Raw genomic sequence first — 23,211 nt, forward strand, 5'->3', positions numbered from 1 at the left:
TAGGGAAAGTTAAAATACACTACTTATATTAAAGATTAGGTTAGAATATAAATACGGTTCATTTTATAATTATAAAAAAATAAATTACCTTAGGTAATTTACACACAGCAACTGAGATGAAGTTGGAGAGAAGACTTTCATGGGAAGGTGAAGAGTTGTTAAAGAGGCAAGCTAAGGATAAATGCAAGTTTCTATACTTTCTTGATACCCTAACAACCCAGTTCTTGGGACTTCTTGGTCTTAACGCTATTTGAATTATCTGATTAAATGAGTTTCCCATCTTCCACCTTCCTTTCTTCACTCTTTTCCCATTATTTCTCAACCTCCATTTGTTTTTTACACACTGCCAAGTTTTTGCCACCCATGGGTATTAAGTCTACTGACATAATTCCTTAACTTATGTTAAATTCAGGAACTCAGAAAGAGTAATTTCTATAGCAAGCAAATAGCAAAACTAAGATTAAAGTCCTTGAGATTCCAAAGCTGATAGTCTCTCTATTACATCACATTGTCTCTAAGGTTCAATTAACCATGAGTTTATGTCATGCTAAATGGGAAAAAGTTAAACTGACCAAATAATGTCACAGATGAGTTCTCAAAAGAAAGACAGAATGAAGCAGAAAGAAAAACAATGGAAGGGGAAGCAATGCAAGCATCATATCTATTGTTAAGAAGGAGTTCACATCATTTCCATAACAGCTTTCTAGGAACTAGCTTTAATTGAAGACAGCATGAATTAACAATCAATTTTCCAAGCTGTCACCTATGCTGTCTTTAGAGAAATTTCCTACAGCTTCTCTGAATTATTTGTTAAATCACACTGATGCTGTCTTATACAGCATATTACTAAAAATTATCAGAAAGACACTTAAAATTTCATTTCTGCTTTTAAAAAATGTCACTGATTATCATGTTGTGGATATTGTCTACTCAGAATATACCTGAAAACATAAGATTCTTTGTAATTTTTTACTCTTGGTAATTAATCCACTGTAGGTAGTATAAAAAAATTGATGTAGGGCCCAGGTGGTGTGGCTCAGTGGTTGAACCAGGAGGTCACGATTCGATTCTGGTCAGGGCAGGTTGTGGGCTCAATCCCCAGTAGGGGGTGTGCAGAAGGCAGCTGATTAATGATTATCTCTCATCATTGATGTTTCTATCTCCCTCTCCTTTCCTCTCTAAAATCAATAAAAACATTTTTTTAAACTGATGTAGGAAAGAGAAGCCAATATAATATAAGTAGTATGAAAAGCAATTTCTAATACATTGAGCATCATTTTGGGGCAGGATGGCTAGTTACCCAGCTATATTCTCCCAGGTAAACTTGTTTTCAATTCTAGTAAAGTCAAATGGGGAAAACCAAACTTGCTGTCTCTCTACATTTGCTATCATTTTTTAAAATTCTGTTAAGAGAAACTACAACATAGTATTTCTTACCTCCGTGCAACATAATAAAATATAGGATTCCCAGCTTTGGAAGTCCCAGCTTGGTAGAAAATATTTAATGTTTTCAAAGCCTTGAACTCCTCTTTTTCATGTACTTGATGCCTGCAAGAAAAAAAAGAACAGAGTGAGTCATAGGCTTTATATTGTCCATTGAGTACTTAGGAAAATCTACACTTAGACCAATGATAAAATATGCAAAATGACAAAATATTAAGAGAGGTAGATAGGTGTCTTTCTCCCTCTCTCTGAAGGGCAACTTGACAACATGTACCAAAATTTTCAAGGTGTCACTCTTTGAACAACAAAGAGTAATTCTTAGAACTACCCTAAGAAAACTAGTGGACAAGGATATTTAACACACAATTGTTTTCAATCATGGTATTTTTTTTTTCCAGAAAGAAACTTTTGAGTATTTATTGATTTTTAAGAGTTCAGTTTATCAACTCTTTTCTGCTTTATTGATTTTGAATGAGTGAGAAAGGCATTCCTTTGCCCATATTTTCTTCTTCACGGGAGTTGATTCTCATGACTGGTATAAGTATCTTTTTCCAGATAGTTACTCAGTTGTATCACCACCATTTATTAACAGTCCATTCTAATCTGCCTGATTCTGAATACCACTTTTATCACATATTAAATTTCCATATGGATTTATTTCTGAAAAAATCATGATTTATTTTTTATTCATTCTGCTGAACACTCAGTGTGTGTCTTTAACCTGCGATTTATGTCATTCAGCAACCTTGGAAAATTCTCATCTGTTGTCTCTTCAAATATTACCTCTTCACTATTCTCTCTAAGCTCTATTTCTGAAACACCAACTAGATACATTAGGCCTTCCTATTCTATCATCTAACCTCTGTTAACTTCTTTCATATTTTCCATTTCATTATGTTTCTGCCCTGACTGGATGCTAGTTCATTTGCTCAGAAATTATCTTCCAGCTGTATATTTTTAAAATAACTTATTTTAAAAATATATTTTCTTTTACCTAATATTTCTATGTGTCTTGTATCTGGGGCATGAGGGAGAGGAGAAGTTATATTATCTCATTCCACAATGTTGCTGGTACCTGGTTAACATTTGTTTAATATTAATGGAATAACCTAGATATTATTTGGTAAGGGCAATAGGTACACATATATATAAATGAGTGGGAGACTATTTGCCAAATGTTAACTGAATTATCTCTAAGAGGCCAAGTAACAAAAAATTTTAACTTTTTTCTTTAGATTTGTTTTGAATAATTTAATAATTTTTATAGTTGAGAAAATTATAAAGCTACCATCATTAAAAAAAGAAAAAGAAAAATGGGTCTTAAAGAGCATTAATGGGAACTTAGAAGAGAGCAATAATAACACCTAACATTTATTAAATATTTTATATATAGTATATCAGACACTGTTCTAAGTATCTTACACATATTAAATCATTTAGTCATCAAAAGCACAGAAGATTGTTTGTAATGGAATGTAGGGTCTTAGGTAAAAGGAGTAATGAGGTTTCCTTAGAAAAATGGCTAGGACATCCTAAGGAGTGTTGAATAAAAAATAGGTTTATATTTTTGCATTATGTAATTTTCAATAAGGCAGTATGAAAGCTTTTTGTGGAAAATATTCATTTTAATTAATAGGAATAAACATTTGTTACACTGAGAACAATATAACAGAACTAAACATAAACATTAAGCTAGAAAGGAGATTGTTATGAATTCATACACTTTTCAAAAATATCAAAGAATTGAAGTCATGTGTATAAAAATTACTATGACCTACAGTAACGCCCCCTTATTCCTAGGGTACACATTCCAAGACCCTCAGTGGATGCCTGAAAACACAAATAGTACCAAACCCTATATAAATACTATTGTTTCTTCCTATACACACATACCTATAATAAAGTTCAATTTATAAATTAGGCACAGTATGAGAAAAACCAAAATAACTAATAATAAAATAGAACAATTATAATGACATATTGTAATAAAAGTTACGTGAATGGCTTTGTTCATTATTAAGTAAAATAAGGGTACTTGACTATGAGCACTGCAATAGTTTACCTGATGAATGAGACAGCTACTAAGTGACAAACAGGTAGGTAGCATATACAGCGTGGATACACTAAACAAAGGAAGATTCACATCCCAGGAAGGACAGAGCAAGACAGCACGAGATTTCATCCCACTACTCAGAACAATGCATAATTTAAAACTTATGAATTATTTATTTCAGGAATTTTTCATTTAGTACTTTCAGACTACATTTGGCCACAAGTAACTGAAACTGTGGAAAGCTAAACTGTGGATAAGGGAGAATTACTGTATATGTAATATGATTAATAACAGACACTTACAATGCCAGGCACATTATATGTAAAATCTTATAGCAATATTGAAGTATACTAATTTTCTGAGCCTCAATCTAAATACCATTAACTTTTAGGAGGGTTCTGAAAAATGTTGCAGTGTGGTATAGAGTTCAGCACTTAGAACCAAAGGACCTATGAATTAGATGTGGAATCTTAGGCAAATTAATTATTCATTTTGAGCTATATTTTTTCTTTTTTAATATTTCAATTTCAGTTTACATTCAATATTATTCTGTATTAGTTTCAGGTGTACAGCGTAGTGATTAGATAATCATATACTTCACAAAGTGGTTCCCCAAATATTTCAAGTACCCACCTGGCCCCATAAATAGTTACTACAATATTATTGTATTTTCTTTAACTATAATATGAAAATAATGTTATCCACACTCTTTTATAAGTACTAATGCAAAACACCTCAAAGCAACATGACAAAGTACTATGCAATAAGATATTGTTATTTTTATAAGAAAATCAAAATAAAGCATATTTCAACAATATAAAAGTTAAGAAAGAAGTTAAATCCCCAAACATGGCAATGTAGTTAGTTATTAGGTACATCTTTCCTGATAATCCTCTATCAAAAATGTAAGCATATCGAACAGCTGGCCTAGTAGTAAACCTTGCACCTCAACCAAAAAGAAAGCAATCAAGGTGGTACTTTACCTAGTCATAAATTCCTCAAACTTGGAACTGGTAAGATTAAGGCTGGACCAGTGTGTATCTGCCACAGGTTTGTGCTCTGGAGGACCCAGGTATGCAAGAAGCGTTGCCATCTTATCAAAAGGTCGTCTTCCAACAGCTTTGTGATCCCTAGATATAACAAACTGCTTAGAAAAATGGAGCAGTTCACGTTTAGCAGTACACATTTCTTTAGAGTGTCATTCATTGCCTTTTTTTCCATTGTCAGTTGGGGGTTTCTACTTATTTGTGAAGAGCGCCAAAAAGATGTCAGGGGTTATAAGTTATACACTGAGACTTCTTAGAAATAGGATCACTCCCAAAATACAAAATTTACATAAATAATTCTTATTTTCCTAGTATTCTTAATCTATTACCATTAAGTGGGCAATTAGTAAGTAAAAGTAACCTTCTGATCCACTTTTTCTCAGGATAAAAATAATCCATTTTGAGAAACAACTACATAAGAATTAGACATGTTGTCCCTAATATCATATTTCTGCTTAACCAGGGTAAATATAGATTTTTAATAACTATTGAATATTTAAAACTATCTATATAATAAAAGCAACCATTATGGCAGAACGACCAGAACAACTGGTCACTATGATGCGCACTGACCACCAGGAGGCAGATACTCAACACAGGAGGAGTGCCACTCAGCCAGAAGCTGAGCTCACAGCTGGTAAGCACAGCAGTGGTGGTGGGAGCCTCTCCCACCTCTGCAGCAGTGCTAAGGAGCAGTGAGCCAAGTGGTAAGGAGCAGCAAGCAGGTGGCGGTAAGGAGCAAAGGGTCCTGGACTGCGAGAGGGATGTCCACAAAGGAGTCCTGGACTGTGAAAGGGCACAGGCTGGGCTGAGGGACCCCCCCATCCAGTACACGAATTTCGTGCACCAGGCCTCTAGTATAAAGATAACAAAATATTATTTCACAAACGTCAAATTGGTAAAAAAAAAAAAAAAATGAAATCTGCTAATGCCAAACATTGGTGAGAATGTGTATAAAGAGGTACTTTCATACAGTGCTGGTCAAAGTGTGGATTAGCATGTACACTTTGAAAAGCAATGTGACGGTATCTAGTAAAGTTGAGACTTTGTATACCCCAGAATGCTGCAATTATACATCTAGGTAATATACAAGGACACAAGTATGGAATTCTTTATTACATCACTATTTAAAACAGTGAAAAACAGGAAACAAACATAAGTATCCATCAATTAGGAAATAGAAAAAATAAGTTGACATAGTCAGTCAATGAAATATTAACATAAGCTAAATAAGACATTATCAAATAGAATATTGTGTGAAGAGACTATATTCAATATCCTAATATATAAAAAGCCAGGGGCTGTCATGACCGAAACAACCGGACAGACAACCAAACAGCAGGCTGTGTGAGGCGACCAGGTCAGCAGGGGTGTTAGTGAGGGATGACGGAACAACTGAACAGCAGGTTGCATGGGGCGATCAGGCTGGCAGGGGAATTGGGGGCGACCAGGCCAGCAGGGGGGCAGTAACAGGCGACCAGGCCGGTGGGGGGGCAGTTGGGGGCTACCAGGCCAGCAGGGGGAGGGGCAGTTAGGGGCAACCAGGTCAGCATGGGGGGGCAGTTGGGGAAGACCAGGTGGCAGGCAGAGGCAGTTAGGTGTGATTAGGCTGGCAGGGGTGCAGTTAGGGGCAATCAGCCAGGCAGGCAAGTGAGTAGTTAGGATCCAGTGGACCTGGATTGTGAGAGGAATGTCCAACTGGCAATTGGACATCCCCCAAGTGTTCCCGGATTGGAGAGGGTGCAGGCTGGGCTGAGGAGACTGCCCCCCAACCCCAGAAGAATTTCGTGCACTGGGCCTCTAGTATTTCTATAAAATTTGAAAACACACTTAACTGTATTTTTATATCTATGACATATGTACCTATTGTTTCTTTATTTTGTCAGTTATACAGAAAGAAGAAATATCTTTTTTCCCCAAGAAATAAAATATAAAGATCTGAAGTAATACAGCAAAATGAGTGTTAAAGCTAAGTGGTAGACATGGATCTCTATTGTAGTATGTTCTATACTTCTTTTGTATGCTGCTCTTCAGATGCCAATACTCAATGATCTTCTAGTAAATTTAAACTTTTGTCTCAAAGCACATTACGTGTGATAGTTTGCAAACCACAAAACCCAAAAGGCTAATTTGTTTTTCTTAGCTTAACATTTTTTAAAAAAAACCTCTGAATCTTGTTGATCATTTAAGATGACTTACCCTTTGCCTAGATAATTTTATAAAGTGTCTACATTTCTACATTTCTTTTTCCAAACCATAATTCTAATTCTAAGATGATGCAAAGTAAAAAGCATTATTCATGACCAATAATTTTATTAATATAAATTTAAATATACTATAGACTTAAACAGAATTTTCAATATGTCCATGAGTGGGAAATCTTACCTGTTGCTGGAAAGATACTGGCCAATTTTCTCTTGATTGTTCCAGAGTAGACGATGTAAAGCAAGCACATTGCCATCACTGATGAAGGAAAGACTATGATTTACTGCATCACTTGTAGGGCAATCAGATGCTATATCAAGGAAAAACCTTCAAAAATACAAAATCATTAGAATTTTAAAAACCAGACACACTCATATCTATATCTGAATTAAATTTATATAAAGCAACTTTATGAAGTAAATGAGATTACAAATACTGAGGGCTTATTCACACGTGATTATCATTACACGAGAAAAGAAGGGACAAGGAGAAATCTGGTTTTCTATTTCTGATAGCTGGCTACAGATTCACAGTAGGCTCTGAAGTCAGACGAAAACAAAGTTTAGATGGATGAGGCCTTGGAGGGAATCCAGTAAGTTACAGATAAGGAAATGGAGGCCCAGACAAGACAAAAGACCTCTCCTAAATCATATCACCTGTTAGGCCACAGCCAGGCTCAGAGCCTTGGCTCTCTTACTTTTTTATGAACAATCTGCTAGCTAGACTATGAATCCTGGGCTGACCTTCACTTTTTCCCCAATATGGTTTGCAGTCAAACAATATACCTTTTAAACTCCAATTAGAAAAAAGTTGGTATAAAGTATAATGGAAAAACTGAAATAGAGTTGCACAGTCAAGCTTAAACTGTGTGTCAGATCAACTAGAGTCACACTGCAGGAAAGGTATTATAAAGCCTTTCTCATAAACTATCTCATTTGTTTCTCTAAAATCAACTCAGACAGGCAAATAAAATATAATCCCTAGTTTACAGATAAAACAACAACTCAGAAATAAACAGAAAGCAACTATTTAGTTATGGAGACCTAAAAGACTTCAAGTTTTCTAAAATCATAAAAGTTTAACATTTTTCCAGTTACTCATGAACAAAATTATATACATCTGCATTATTTGGTTGAAAGAGTAACATTTTAGTTCAGATACACTTCCAAGTTGAAGTATCAAAAATATTCTAACATAAAAAAATTGTGACTTTACAGTTATACATTATCTATATAAACCATTTTGGTTTCAGGTTTGTTTTTTTCCTAAAAGGAATCGTTTCCTTCTTCCTCTGCTCCATAATGTAGTATCCTTAAATCTTTTATTTTAGTAATATGTCAAAAATCCCTTCAGGTTTTAAAATATGGAAATCACTACCAAATTATAAGGAATATGGATTTACTTCATCGTTGTCTTTTACGGCAAAATAAGATTAACTATGTTCTAGACCTAAAGAGGGAAAAGAAAAAACCTTACACAAGTATATGGACTGAAGTGAAACTGAAAGTATTTGATTCAAACAGAATCAACTAAGGAGCAGGCTGTTTACCTTCGTGCTGCATCAAAGTTGCTTTTCACAAAATCATTAAAAGGCCGCATATGCTCTTCTTTTGTGAAGAGAACATGATTGGCAATACTCTGAAGTATCTAAACAATGAAACAAGGTAATGAAGAGTCAGATTATTTATTGTATGAAGTCTACACATTTGTATGTTCATTAAAAAAACATGAATTTTGTCATCGATATAATTTCTACTGGTGGTTAAAATCAATTATTCCTCATTCTATAAATACTAGTTGTTGCTTCTATTCTTTCCCAAATATAATTATTATATATGCATGCAAATATTTACATACATAAAAATGAATATTAAACATTTTAATGTATTTTTCAAAAAATAAAATCATACAGTACACATTTTGGTCTCCATTTCAGAATTTCCAGTATGACTATGTGGAAGACTATCTTAAGAAGACATTTTCTAAAATATTTTCTCTTGATAATAATACCCAGGAACCAGTTTAATGAATTCCTTTGTAATATAGACAAAACTAAAACAAAAGCATGTAAGTGAAAACTATAGGGCGTTTCGAACATAAACTCAAGAGGAAGCACAGTGAATATGAAACTCTAAAATTTTAGTTGAAAGAGAAATTTAAAACAGATTATCAAAGTAATTCTTCACCTTTGACATTAACTTCAAGCCCCTTTCGATTCTAGGTGGTGGCTTTTTATCTAAAATGCCTGCTTCATATGGTGAGACAATGGCAGGATTGATAAATCTGAGGAACATGGCACTTCCTACTGCACCGATGCTGTTCTGAGGGAAACGTTGGCTAACCACCTAAAAACAAGGAGTTGAGAATTGAATACATGGTTTGAATTAAAACAAGGAAATGGGAAGAAAGAACTCCAAGGTCAAACTTTAAACAAAAGCTCTGATTTCCTTATGAACAACACATTTCTATTTTTTCCTATTCCCAAAACATCAGTAAATAAAGCTCATCCTTAATTCTTGCCTTCATTTTAAAACATAAGAAAGATATCTAAGAAAAAAGAAAAATCTCATAAGTGAGTTGTGTAGAAGAGACCTGAAAAAAAGGCCTTATTTTTTTGTTTATAATGCAGGTTTGAAGAGTAACAAAAGCAGACCAAATTTCCACCAAGATTAATAAGACATGAGAGTATGGTCAACTCGTAAGACATGGCTAAATTTTCAACAGCACACCCCTTAAACATCTAATACCTAATAGTAAATACTTACGTTTTGTTGTGTACCAGGTATAATTAAATTTCTTGAGCAAAATGCTTTCCATGTACAAAACAAAACTTAATTTTCTTAGATTCCTATCGAGAGAAAAAACTTACTTACAAGTAACATTATTGCCAGTTCCTTTCTTCATCAGAATGCTTTATAATATAAGGACCTATCTATTATTTAAACCATGGAAGAATGGGAATTCTTGGGACATAAAAGAAAAAAGGATCCCACCAGCAGAAAAGAGAACCTTTACGTGTACCTCAATTTATAATTCTGTCAAATATATACATAAAAAAGTTAAGGGTTCAAGAAATGGTTGCCCATACTGGAAAGCAATGTGAGCCCAATATTTTAAATGAATTTATTTTCTCTTTATAACCATTCTACTTCGAAGGTAAAGTAATAGATTTGGAAAGTTTATGAAACTGGCTCAGCTCTAATAATTGAAATATAAATTTCAATTATTTTGAAATTTACATTTTTTACAGATACAACTTTTCTTGCTTAGTATGGCTGGCTGCTGTTTAACGCAAAGCCACTATAATGGCAAAGCCACATCACTCCATTCAGCATTCTGGGATTCCAGGGACGAAGCTGCATTTCAAAGGATACTGGGGGAAATGAGAAAAGGGATTTATGTGCAGAATCTTACATAACTCTGATTGTCTTCACAATGCCTCAATGAAGTAAGACATTGTCTCATGAATTCACATGGCTCACTGAATCCAGATTATCTCTGGAAAGAATAAGGATGATTTCATTTCATTCTATTCCCTTTAGTGCTTCGGTGGTATATATTTTAAATGTGTTTTTATTCACTGCCTAAAATCTCAAAATACTTTTCTATCATATCTGATTGGGAATTACTAAAAATAAAAAATGATATTTTAAGCCAAAGGAAATCTTTGTTAAGAGGTGAGAACAGAGGTGAGTTATAAGGAATTCTCTCCTTCATTTATGCTATGCAGCTTAGAAAGCTTTTCTTGTGTTATAGTACTTGGTGACACTGCATGAAGAACCTTACACTTAAATAAGGGGAAACTGGTGAAAGCAGCTAAATATAACAGCCTTCAGTTGAATGGCTTTCAAACTGAAATACTGTGTTAAGAGTTATTTTTAGCTGAAATACAGTTTTAGAAGTAGAAGTAAGAAGAATATTCAAGTGCTTTCACACTCTAGTACAGTGTTTAACCATTGGAAGAATAGGAACAGAAAAAAAATGAACATATACCTACACACAGACAAAATTCTTCATACAGTTTCAGAATATTCACAGACCACCACTGCTACTGAGAGGTTCTTTTAGAACACCCACCAAAAAAATTTAATTTTAAAACAGAAGAAACATGTCAACAAACCTACAAAATTTTAAAGCCTTTAGGAGTGAGTTAGCAAGAAGAGGATTAAAAATTATTTTATATTCAACTTCAAATAGGTTGTTGTGGTTTTTAAATCAGTATATATTAAGTTTAATCCATTAAAATCAATCCTGAAATGGTTTTTAAAAGCTAAAAGATATAGTTTGGTTTCCAGAGAACCAGTTAATTTATAAAATACTAACCTGCTATGAAAGTGTCTTAAAAAAATCAGTAACTTACATGCACATCAAGAGTTCTTTTTAAATACATTTTGAAATTAGCTATTTATTGGTTTTCTCCAGGAGAAAAAATTTTAACATATGACTCACATTTATACCTGATTTATACTTAATACTACTCAGTCTCAGAACTTAATAAAAATGTGAGTAAATTACTTCCCAAAAGAAGAATATACAAAAGTACTATACATTCACTATCTTCCACCTCTCCAAAATAATTCATTTCAAAACTCAAAGAATCCACACATCAGAAACACACATTATTTCATGTATCATCTAATTATGTATCATCTCACTGATGATAGTATCACTATATTTTAAAACTAAAACCTGATAAAATATAATCAATATCAATACATATTTCTTTCTTTCACCACTAATTAACACCAATGTAGTTTTACCTCATAATATACATATACTCATTTGTTTTCTTAATCTGTAAAAATCTAATTTGGATCCAAAAGACTTTCTGCATAAAGGTCAAAGTTGGGCCAGCCTGTATGCTGGAACCAGTTATCAGTCAAATGTCGACTTTATCACCCCTAGTGAAAACTGAACTACATGTTACAAATAAGTGCAATCATAAACTATACATTAGCAAGAGGATTGCTATCCCTACATACTTAATTACCTGAGTTAGGGAGGCAATTAACTTCTCAATTATACATTATATATTTGAGTATAATAAACAGAATTACCTATAACACGATTATACAGCTACATTGCAGAAACCAGAACCTTCTCTATATATTTTACATATTCCCATCCATGATACACATACCCCAAAAGAAAGCTTGCTTTTAAAAGATCATTAGATTCTGTTAAGCCATAACTCCATAAGTCAGCATTTTAAATTTATATTGACTATACTGTCTTCATACTTGGGAACATGTGCTAAAATATCTCAAATTACCAATTATATTCCCTTTGTTTCCATGAGGACCTCATATCACCTGTGCTGAGAAACACATTCCAAAATTGGTGTCACTCAAACACTTAAATAAAAAAATCTGAAAATAACACTAGTAGAAAAAAAACCACATTTCAAAGAACAATTTTAGACAAATCTTAATAAGTAGAGCAATGTTAGGAAGGCTAGAAAACATGCTCTAGATAGAAACACAGAAAGCCTGAATTTTAATTTATGTGATACACTACACAATGGCATTAGTAAAACACTGAACAAGAGTGTTAGAAACAGTAAATTAATTTCAACAGTGATGGTGTATATTATGTTAAACCCATGTATGCTGAGAATTAGAAGGCAGAAGCATTAGAAAGAAATGTTTTTATTAAGCAAGATGGACATCCAACCCAATTCATTTGCTCACAGCTGATCAAATTTACTTAACATAAAGTGAATACTAAATGGATATGAAAGCATATGTTTCCAAATTTTATTTTAGTTCTGAATTTAAAACAGAAACTTATTATTATATGGAAAGCTTAGACACAGAATGAAAGATGAAACCAGATGTATGCTCTAAATCATACCTTTTTAAGCGAACTACCTACATGACTCCTCAAGGTTTCCTTTACCTATTTCTCTAGAATTATTAGATTATATGTACAAACATAGTGCCTGCTGGATAAGGATAAGTCATACTGACAGATAATGGCAAATTTAAAATGAATGCATATTGTATTTTGGACAAATTTCACTCATGGGAAGAAATTAATTTTAACTACCCTAATTTTCTTACTTTTAAATTAGGCAAGTTCATAGTAGCAGGGAGTATATTCAGATTATGTTTGTAAAATGAGGTATTTCTCTATAAATATAGACTCAATGAGTTTTCCTTAATTTCAAAAGTAGTATGTTCTCAGTTCCAATAGTTTAATAGTGATTTCCTCTAAGGTAAAAGTGTTTTTTAAGATTTTTATAATCTAAGCACAAATATCTAAATTCTGGCTGGGATGTTCTAGATAAAAATATCAAAAGTAAAAAATAAAATTTAGCAACTTTTAGATAAATTTAGAAAGTGATACTTTCCCTCCACATACTTCTATCAATTAAGAAATACTTTCATTTCTAAAAAAAGAAACCACTCACATCACCTCAAATAAGAAGCAAGAATGAAGAGAGTCAGCATTTCCTAAGGCCTTGAAATTAAGTTTCTTTTGCATTCATTTACAATTTTTTAAAATAACAATAATAAAATTAAACCAGAGATGCAACAAATGCCCCCAAAATGCCTTTGGGATAAATCAAACCAAAGGAACACAGAGAATGTTTCAATGTAACTTAATTCCAGGGTTAATTGAAATGAAAGCTATTTTGTGCCAGAATTAGTAGAATGATTTTACAGTGAAGGTCAAATAGGCTGAAGTGAAGATGTTCTTAACAAACAGCAAAAGATTTTGGTTTTGCTTTGAAAGAAACAGCTAATAAAAAGTTCTCCAAACTTACTGATTTTTTGTTTTCCTTTTTTTCTTTTACTGTAGCTTTATTCAGTAGGGAGTGGCAAGTTGCCTACAGAACAGAGATGAGCACAAACAAGTCACAGCACCAACTACATACAGCAACAAAAACAATGTTGGCTTGTACATAAAATTACACGATCAATGTAACACAAATGGAATCAACAAAAAATTAGAAATCAACTGAATTTAGAGGGATGAATTTTATTTCTGGATTTTAATTTTTAATACATTTTTAAGCCAAAGCACTAAATAAATAGCAAGAAATGTTGAGATAATCATATCTACTATTTCTGGCTATAAATCACAGAAAAGCTCTCCCCAAGTGGATTTGAGGATATTTATATTTACATTTCAGTTAATTCCTAGCTTTTGATAAATTTTATAGGAAATGTTGATTACAAATAGTTCACACAATTAAAACATGTCTACATGATTTTTTTTCTTGATATAGAATACTTCTCTGTGTATCCTTCAATTGACTTAAAGTTCTTTTTTCAATAGCTGGCATTTAATTTAAAGTCTACTTATTATAAATAAACATTAAATGACTAAATGTAATAGAAAAATTCACTTTAGAGATTCTGATTTTAAAAATCTCTCTTTAAGAAATATTACTCTTAAAATTTCATATTTTTCTGTTTCTAGGCTACTTCCTGAAATAGTTCTAACCAGAGAAGGTTAAAAGCTCTGCAACATCTGGGAGAAGAATGTTATCAGCTCAACTAGAAATAAGCATTAATTAATATTAAAGAGAAGAAACTGCAGAAAAAATTATAGAATAAAATTGTAAGCCTACTTAAAATTTTTTACATATTTGACCATTTATCAGAATGTCTTAAAAAATAAACCCAAAAGAAAAAAGCATCAAAACCCACAGAGATACACTGGTTTAATCTCTCAAAGCTTCTTCTAGGTCAAAGAGTTATTTTTAAATTAAAATACTCCTGACTGGACTAGACCAGGCACAACAATTACTTTAAAAATATTTAAAAAACCAAATTAGAATTATGTAATCCACCATACATGGCCTTTTATTCTAAAAATTCTGTGCATTCAATACCATAACCCATAATAACTTAGGCTTAAAGTTAGTTTGACATTTGCTCATTCATCTGTACATCTATCTATCCACCCAAATAGTTGTTGTGCATCTACATACTAGATACCATTCTAGGCATTGGGAGGCAGCAGTAAAAGGAAGACACCATCCTTTTCTTAGGGAGATTTGGTACGTACAAACCTTAGCCTACCTACAAAGGCAACAGTAACTAAATATATCATAAAAAGTGCAGTTTTATATGCTTTATAAAATTATGGTATGTAACTATCATTTATTGCGTTAAAATCTGTGTAAACTACTTCTGTTTGGAGAAGCAGATTTACTGAAAAGATAATACTTAGAATTATAATATTTAGCTCTTTCTCAGAATGTTCTCACCATAATTTAAAAATATCTATTCTGGAAATTATTTTCTTATTATTCCAAAACTACCAGGAAGAAAAGTGTAAATAAATACACAAGAAAATGCTTTAATTATAAATCTACACTGTTCACAGTTATCTGGCTCTTCTTATGTAACCTTAACCCAGTCCACTAAGCAAGAAAGTATATAAAATAAGAGATCTGATTAAAGCATGACTTGGAAAAGGCTTAACGATCAAAAATATGAACTCAAGTAAAAAGAGCGAAAGCTCAGAGAAGTTTATTAGCTAGCAATAATTCTCACTTCGCTTTCAAAATTTCCCTAGTAGGTCCAAAAGCAGGAACCATGTTTATTAGAGGAAAAAAACAATAACAAAAAACAATCGACTACTATTCCTCCCAACAGACCATAAAAGTACAAAGATACCATTATGTTACTGCCAAAGTCAAAAGGGCAGGAAAAAGCCAAAAGAGGGAAGACGAATAAAAGTAAAAGAGCAAACGAAGGGGAAAACTACATTTGGAAGGAGATTCAATGGAAGAATATCTTAAGATCAAAGCTTTTATTGCTATCTTTATTTTTAACTAGTAAATGTAAATTGTCTGTTACCAGTCACTTAAAAAACTTATTTATAAATAACATAGTATACCTTTGCTCCATAGCACTCTATATTCCTACAAGCTTACCCAATACTTCAAAAAATTCACTGACACAACATTTAAATAGTATTCTTAAAGAGAATAATTTTATGTGCAATTTTAATATGGTAATTCAGGTCTATTATAACACAGGGTATTTTATTATGGACTGCTTTAAAAAACACAACACATAGTGTTTAATAAGCCACCAATTATCACCTGCCTCTATTTTCTGAATTATTTTCACTATTATCCTTCCTTGCTAACTATGAAAGCTACCTAGAATTTTGCTTACTTGGGTGGGAGGAATCAGGGAATTTATTCCTCCATTAAATATTTCCTAAGCACTTACTAAGTGCTGAGCCCTGTTCCTTTCACCTTATCAGAAGTACGGTCTTAAATCAGACTCCAAGTTTGCTGATGATACAAAAAACATATTTTCTTTTTGGATGACAACTACATGAAGAATGTGCACTGAAATCGACTAGAACATGTAATCAGATAGGTAGTCAATACTCTTAACTAGCAAAAGTCAAAGTCACTGCAACTTTAGAAATTCATTTGCTCTCTGAAAAGAGTTACTACTTGGCCAACAAGTTGACCCGTACTATTTTTATATGTGTTCACTATGTCTTACCTGTTTTTCAAACAGAATTACTGAATTAGATTTAAAGTGAAATCTGAATAATGACCAAACTTGAGAAGCTATTATTCACTGTGCTAAGCTGTATTCATGTTATAACTAAACCACCCTCTATTCTGAGATTTAACTATCTGAAAAAATTATGTGGAGTTCTCCTAAGCTTCCTTGAGCTATTTTGAAAAGGCAGAAAAAGTCACGATAAGTTGAGAGTTTTAATGCTAAGTATGCTTTACCATGTATGATAATAAAAGTGTAACATGCAAATCGACAGAATGACTGAACAGTAGACCGACCATCTGGATGACCTTCCGGACGACCACACTATGACACACACTGGTGCGAGGGGCAATTGATGGGCATGGGGGCTCCACAATCACAGAGTTCTGGCCAGGTGGGCGGGGCCTCCCTCTGCTGGGCGATCGATCACGGAGCACTATGATCGACCACCCTGCAGACGGAGGCCCAGGCCACCTGGCCGGCAGCCACAGAGGAAGGCCCAAGCCACCGGCCAGTGACGCTGTGGCACTATGCAGGGCCAGCCAGCGATCACCCCACAGAGCGAGGGCTCAGGCCAGCCAAATGATCCCACCCCAAGCCTGTTGCCCGCAGAGGGAGGCAACTGGTGGCGGGGAAGAGGGGCAGTGCTGCACAGATGGCAAGCAGTGGCAGGGGTGGGGCCAGCTGCCGACAGCCAGAGGAAGGAAAGCCCCGATAGGCCCTGATCACCGGCCAGGCCTAGGGACCCTACCCAAGGGGTCCCAGATTGCACGAGAGTGCAGGCCGGGCTGAGGGACAATCCCCATCCCGCCGCCATGCATGAATTTCATGCACTGAGCAATATCTATAATAATAAAAGCGTAATATGCTAATTAGACTGGACGTCCTCCCGGACGACCTTCCAGACAAAGCTGGGGCTGCTGGAGGGAAGCCCGGGTCCCGGGTGCCTGCTGGCGGCCGGAGGGAAGTCCAGGTTCTGGGTGCCAGAGGGAAGCCGATGCCAGCAGCCGGAGGAAGGAAGGTCTACTCTTGCACAAATTTCGTACATGGGGCCTCTAGTATTTTAAGAGTAGCATTCTAATAAAATAAACAAATTGCTCTATCCTGGGAAAACCTGCCACAAACATATTATACGCCCCTCCCCAGTATTATTGAGAAATAACTGCATAAGTTTAAGGCATACAGCATAATGGTTTGATTTAGGTTCAACTAACATCCATCTTTTCATACAGATACAATAGAAAGAAGAAAGGAAAAAAATTTCTCCTCAGGATGAGAACTCTTAGGATTTACTCTTAAAACTTTCCTATATATCATACAGCAGTATTATCTTAGTCATCATGTTGTGCCTTATATCCCTAGTACTTATTTATCTTATAACTAAACATTTGTACCTTTTGACCACCTGATTCCAATTCCCCCTCATAAGTCTGATCTCTTTATCAGTGTTTGTTTTTTTTAGATTCCACATATAAGTGAGATCATATAGTATCTGTCTTTTCTATCTGACTTATTTCACTTAGCATAATGCCTTCAAGGGCCATCCATGTTATCACAAATGGTAGGATTTCCTCATTTTTTATTGTTGATAATATTCCATTATATATATATATATATATATATATATATATACACACACACACACACACACACACACACATATATATATATACACACAAATAACAACTTCTTCATCCATTCATCCACTAATGAACATTAGGTTGTTTCCATTTCTTGGCTATTGCAAATAACTGCTATAAACATGGGGGTGCAGATATCTTTTCAATTTAATGTTTTTGTTTCCTTTCGATAGATTCCCAGAAGTGGAACTGCTGGATATGGCAGTTCTATTTTCACTTTTTTTTAGGATCCTCCAATACTGTTTTCCATAGTGGCTGCACCAATTTATAACCCCACCAAAAGGGCAAAAGGATTTCTTTGTCTCCATATCCACCAGTGTTTGTTAATCTCAACTTTTTGATGATGACCATTCTTTATTTTTTTAAACATATTTTTATTAATTTCAGAGAGGAGGGGAGAGGGAAAGAGAGAATCATTGCTCGGCTAATGAGAATCATTGCTCGGCTGCCTCCTGCACACCCCCTACTGGGGATCGAGCCCACAACTGGGCATGTGCTCTTAAAACCAGAAACGAACCCGGGACCCTTCAGTCCAACACTCTATCCACTGAGCCAAACCGGCTAGGGCGATGATGACCATTCTAACAGGTGTGAGGTGGTATCTCATTGTGGTTTTCATTTGCATTTCCCTAATGACTAGTTATGTTGAGCATCTTTTCATGTACCTGTTGACCTTTCATATACGTCTTGGAGAAATGTCTATTCAGGTCTTTTGCCCATTTTTTAATTAGGTTGTTTGTTTTGTTATTGAGTTGTATGAGATCTTTATATATTTTTAATATAAACCCCTCATCAGATATAGGATTTGCAAATATTTTTTCCCATTCCCTAGGTTGTCTTTTCTCTTTGTTGATGGCTTCTTTTGTTATGCAAAAGCTTTATAGTACAATACAATTGCACTTGTTTTAGTTTTTATGTTGTTGCTTGTGTTTTAGATTTCATATCTAAAAAATCATTACCAAGATCTATGTTAAAAACCTTTATTCCATACCTTTCATGCCATACCTTTAAGTCTTTAATCCATTTTGAGTTAATTTCTGTGAGAGGTGTAAACTAAGGGCCCAGTTTCATTCTCTTACATATAAAATATCCAATTACCCCAGCACCATTTATTAAAGACTGTCTTTTCTCCGTTGAGTATTCTTAGCTCCCTTGTCAAATATTAGTTGACTGGATATGCTTAGGCTTATTAAAATCAGGAAGTGTGATGCCTCCTGCTTTGTTCTTATTTCTCAAGATTTCTTTGGCTGTGCGGGGTCTTCTGTGGTTCCACATACATTTTAGGAGTGTTTTTTCTACTTCTGTAAAAAATGCCCTTGGAATCTTAAAAGGGATTGCAGTGAATCTATAGGTGGCCTTTGATAGTATTGATGTTTTAACCATATTAATTCTTCCAATCCATGAACACTGGATACCTGCCATTTATTTGTGTCTTCTTTGATTTCTTTCATCAATGTCTTAGAGTTTTCAGTATGAAGATCTTTCATTTTCTTCATTAAATTTCTAATTATCTTATTGTTTGTGATGCTATTGTAAATAAAATAGATTTCTTTTTCAGAAAATTCATTTTTAATGTACAGAAACATTACTGATTTTTGTATATTAATTTTGTATCAGGCAACTCTATTCAACTCATTAACTAGATCTAACAATTTTGTTGTTGCCTTTAGGATATTCTATATATAAAATCATGTCATCTGCAAATAGAGATAATTTTATGCCTTCCTTTTCCATTCTGATACCTTTTATTTCTATTTTTGTTTTGTTTTGTTTTGTTAATCCTCAGCTGAGGATATTTTTTCCATTGCTTTTCAGAGAGAGTGGAAGGGAAGGCAAGGGGGGAGGGGAAGGAGAAAGAGAGAGAGATCAATGTGAGAGAGACACATTGATTGGCTGCCTCCTGCACGTGCCCTGACGGACAGGGTGGAGGGGAGATCGAACCCACAACCCAGGTACGTGCCCAGTGCACAGTCCAATGCTCCAACAATTGAGACACACGGGCCAGGGCTTATTTTTCTTATTCAATTGCTCTAGCTAGAACTTCTAGTACTATGTCGAACAGGAGTGGTGAGTGGGCACCCTTTTCTTGTTCCTGATCTTAGAAGGAAAGCTTACAACCTTTCAGCATTAAGTATGATGTTAGCTACGGGCTTGTCCTATATGAACTTTATTACGTTGAGATATGTTCCTCTATGCCTAATTTTTAAGAGGTTTTATCATGAATGGTTGAATTTTGTCAAATGCTTTTTCTGCAGCTAATGAGATGACCATATGATTCTCTTCTTAAAAAATGTAATGTATTGCCCTAGCTGTTTTGACTCAGTGGATAGAGCATTGGCCTGCAGACTGAAGGGCCCCAGGTTCAATTCTGACCTAGGGTACATGCCCAGTTTCAGGATTGATCCCCAATAGGGGGCGTGCAGGAGGCAGCCGATTCTCTCTCATCATTGATGTTTCTAACTATCTCTCCCTCTCCCTTCCTCTCTGAAATCAATAAAGATATATTTTTTAAAATGTGAAGTATCACACTGATTTACATATGTTGAACCATCCTAGCATCCCAGGAACACACTCAACTTCCTTTTAATGTGCTGCTGAATTCTGTTTGCTAGAATTTTATTGAGAATGTTTGCATATATATTCAGTGTCTGGGTGTTCTTGTTTGTTTGTTGTTGTTTTTTTAAATATATCTTTATTGATTTCAGAGAGAAAGGGAGAGGGAGAGAGAGAAACATCAATGCTGAGAGGGAATCATTGATTGGCTGCCTCCTGCACACTGGACCAAGCCCGCAACCCATGTATGTGCCCTTGACAGGAATCAAACCTGGGACCCTTTGGTCCGCAGGCTGACGCTCTACCCATTGAGCCAAACTGGCTAGGGCTGTTCTTGTTTTTTTGTTTTTTTCTCCAGGATAATGCTGGCTTTGTAAAATAAGTTTGGGAGTATTGCCTCCTCTTAAAATTTTTGGAAAGAGTTTGAGAAGGATTGGTGTTAATTCTTTAGGTGTTGGATAAAATTCACCAGTGAAGCCATCTGGTCCTGGGCATTTCTTCATGAGAGATTTTTGAATACTGATTCAATCTCCTCCCTAGTAATTGGTTTATTTAGATTTTCTATTTCTTCCTGATTCAGTCTTTATTTCAGCTTAAACTGCAAATATTCCTCACAGTTCTAGAGGCTAGAAAGTCTAAAATGAAGGCACATGCTGATTCAATATCTGATGAGAACCCTGGTTCATAGACAGGCATCTTCCCGCTGTATCCTCATATGATGGAAGGGGCAAGGGAGATTTCTGGGGTCTTTTTTATAAAAGCACTAATCTCATTCATGAGGGTTCCACACTAATGACCTAAGCATCTCCCAAAGGCCCCATTTCTAGTTCCTAAAGGTACAGAGTTAGGTTGTTTATTTGGGATCTTTCTTGCTTTTTTAATGAAGGTCTTTATTGCTATGCATTTCTCTCTTAGAACTGCTTTTACTGCAACCCACAAGTTTTGTTATGTTGTGTTTCTGTTTTCATTTATCTCAAGAAACTTTATTTCCCCTTTAATTTCTTCTTTGATCTACTGATTGTTCAGGAGAGTGTTAATTTCTATGTGTTCATAAATCTTCCAGTTTTCCTCTTATTTACTTATTTCTAGTTTCATGTCATTGTGGTCAAGAGAGATACTTGCTCAGTATGATTTCAATCTTGAATTTGCTAAAACTTGTTTAGTGGCCTAACATATAATCTATCCTAGAAAATATTCTATGTGTCTTTGAGAAGAATGTGTATTGTGCTGTTGTTGGACAGAATGTTCTATATATATATCTGTGAGGTCTGCTGTTTCCTTATTGATTCTATAGATGATTTATCCATTGTTGAGAGTGAGATAAATTACCCAACTATTATTGTTTTACTGTTTATTTCTCCATTTAGCTCTGTTAATTTTTGCTTTATATATTTAGGTGCTCCAATGTTAGGCACATAAATATACAATTACTATATCTTCTTGATGTATTGAACCTTTTATCATTACATAATGACCTTCTTTGGCTCTTTTTACTACTTTTGGCTTAAACTCTATTTTTGTCTGACATATAAATAAAGCCTGAAAATGGTAATTTCGGTGATCTTGCTAATGTCTCTAAGCAACTAAAGCTCTACGCTAAAAAACAAATGGATGAGGATGACTCTTAACATTAAGCGCCCAGTCAGTCACCTGTGACTGACACTATACTTTCCGTCCGGAAGACAAAACAGGCTGGGCGCTTAACGTGTTAAAAGAAAGACACAAGGCATAGGATTTGGCCATGGTCGGATAGCTCAGTTGGTTGGAGCAGCAATTGCCAACCGGTGGTCCGCGGATCACTGGTGGTCCGTGAGGCCCGAAAGGTTGGTGACCGCTGGTTTAAGGAAACCTTTGAAGCAGCAGTCTGCGAGGTCCGAAAGGTTGGCAACCACTGGGTTGGAGTGTCGTCTGTACACCAAAAGGATGCAGGTTTGATTCTGGTCAGGGAACATATCTAGGTTGTGGGTTTGACCCCCAGACGGGGCGAGTGAGGGAGGCAACTGATCAATGTTTCTCTCTCACATCAATGTTTCATACTCTCTCCCCCTTCCTCTCTCTCTAAAATCAATAAAAGCATATCTGCGGTTGAGGATTAAAGGAGAAAGGCATGGGTTTTGGTAAAAGCATAAATTCTTTCTTCAGGAGTTCCTAACTCTAGACCTATTAATGTTTCTTCCAGAATCACAGTTTAAACAGGCTAAGTGGATTTTCATTAATCTCCTTTGGAATGAATGCATATGCAATTCAAAAACAAAGTGGAAACCATAAAAGAATAAAGACCTAATTTCCTCAACAAGTAGGAATGACTATGGACATCTGAACTCAGAGGCAATTATTTATAGTGTTAGTGTTAAAAAATCTAATAATTTGATCTAAATGATGGTACAACGTATTTTCTAAGTAGCATTTCACATAAAATAAACAGATCAGTCTTTCCTGGGAAAATGACACAAAAACATTTTATCTTTTTTTAAAATATAGTTTTATTATTGATTTCAGAGAGGAAGGGAGAGAGAGAGATAGAAACATCAATGCTGAGAGATAATCATTGATCGTCTGCCTCCTACACGCACCACACTGGGGATTCAAGCCTGCAAAGCGGGTATGTGCCCTGACTGGGAATCGAACTGTGACCTCCTGGTTCATAGGTTGGTGCGCAAACATTGAGCCATGCCAGCCAGGCAAACATTATATCTTAATGAAGAAATCAAAATGATAGATCAAGCCTCACAATGCAAAAAGCAGGTAGTACACCTGTTTCATATGTTAAAGACTCTATGAGTAAT

At 34.8% G+C, this 23,211-nt stretch overlaps 2 protein-coding genes across 11 annotated transcripts in view; one reads left to right on the top strand and one right to left on the bottom strand.

Moving 5' to 3' along the window:
- Positions 1–23,211, bottom strand: part of NF1 (neurofibromin 1) — a 232,559-nt gene that overhangs the window by 90,975 nt on the left and 118,373 nt on the right. For 8 of the 10 annotated variants that reach the window (XM_079799233.1, XM_079799232.1, XM_079799240.1 and 5 more), the window contains 6 exons: positions 13,517–13,579; positions 8,934–9,092; positions 8,297–8,394; positions 6,928–7,074; positions 4,480–4,626; positions 1,438–1,548 (listed from right to left, as the gene is read on the bottom strand). In XM_079799233.1, the coding sequence (XP_079655359.1) occupies positions 1,438–1,548; positions 4,480–4,626; positions 6,928–7,074; positions 8,297–8,394; positions 8,934–9,092; positions 13,517–13,579 (725 nt within the window). The remainder of the gene's footprint in view (positions 1–1,437; positions 1,549–4,479; positions 4,627–6,927; positions 7,075–8,296; positions 8,395–8,933; positions 9,093–13,516; positions 13,580–23,211) is intronic. The other 2 variants (XM_079799237.1, XM_079799239.1) reach the window with 1 other exon arrangement.
- The window catches only part of OMG (oligodendrocyte myelin glycoprotein), a 411,522-nt gene that overhangs the window by 23,655 nt on the left and 364,656 nt on the right, over positions 1–23,211 (top strand). The window lies entirely within an intron of this gene.

This window comes from Cnephaeus nilssonii, assembly GCF_951640355.1.
Source record: "Cnephaeus nilssonii genome assembly, chromosome: 19".
NCBI lineage: Eukaryota > Metazoa > Chordata > Mammalia > Chiroptera > Vespertilionidae > Cnephaeus > Cnephaeus nilssonii.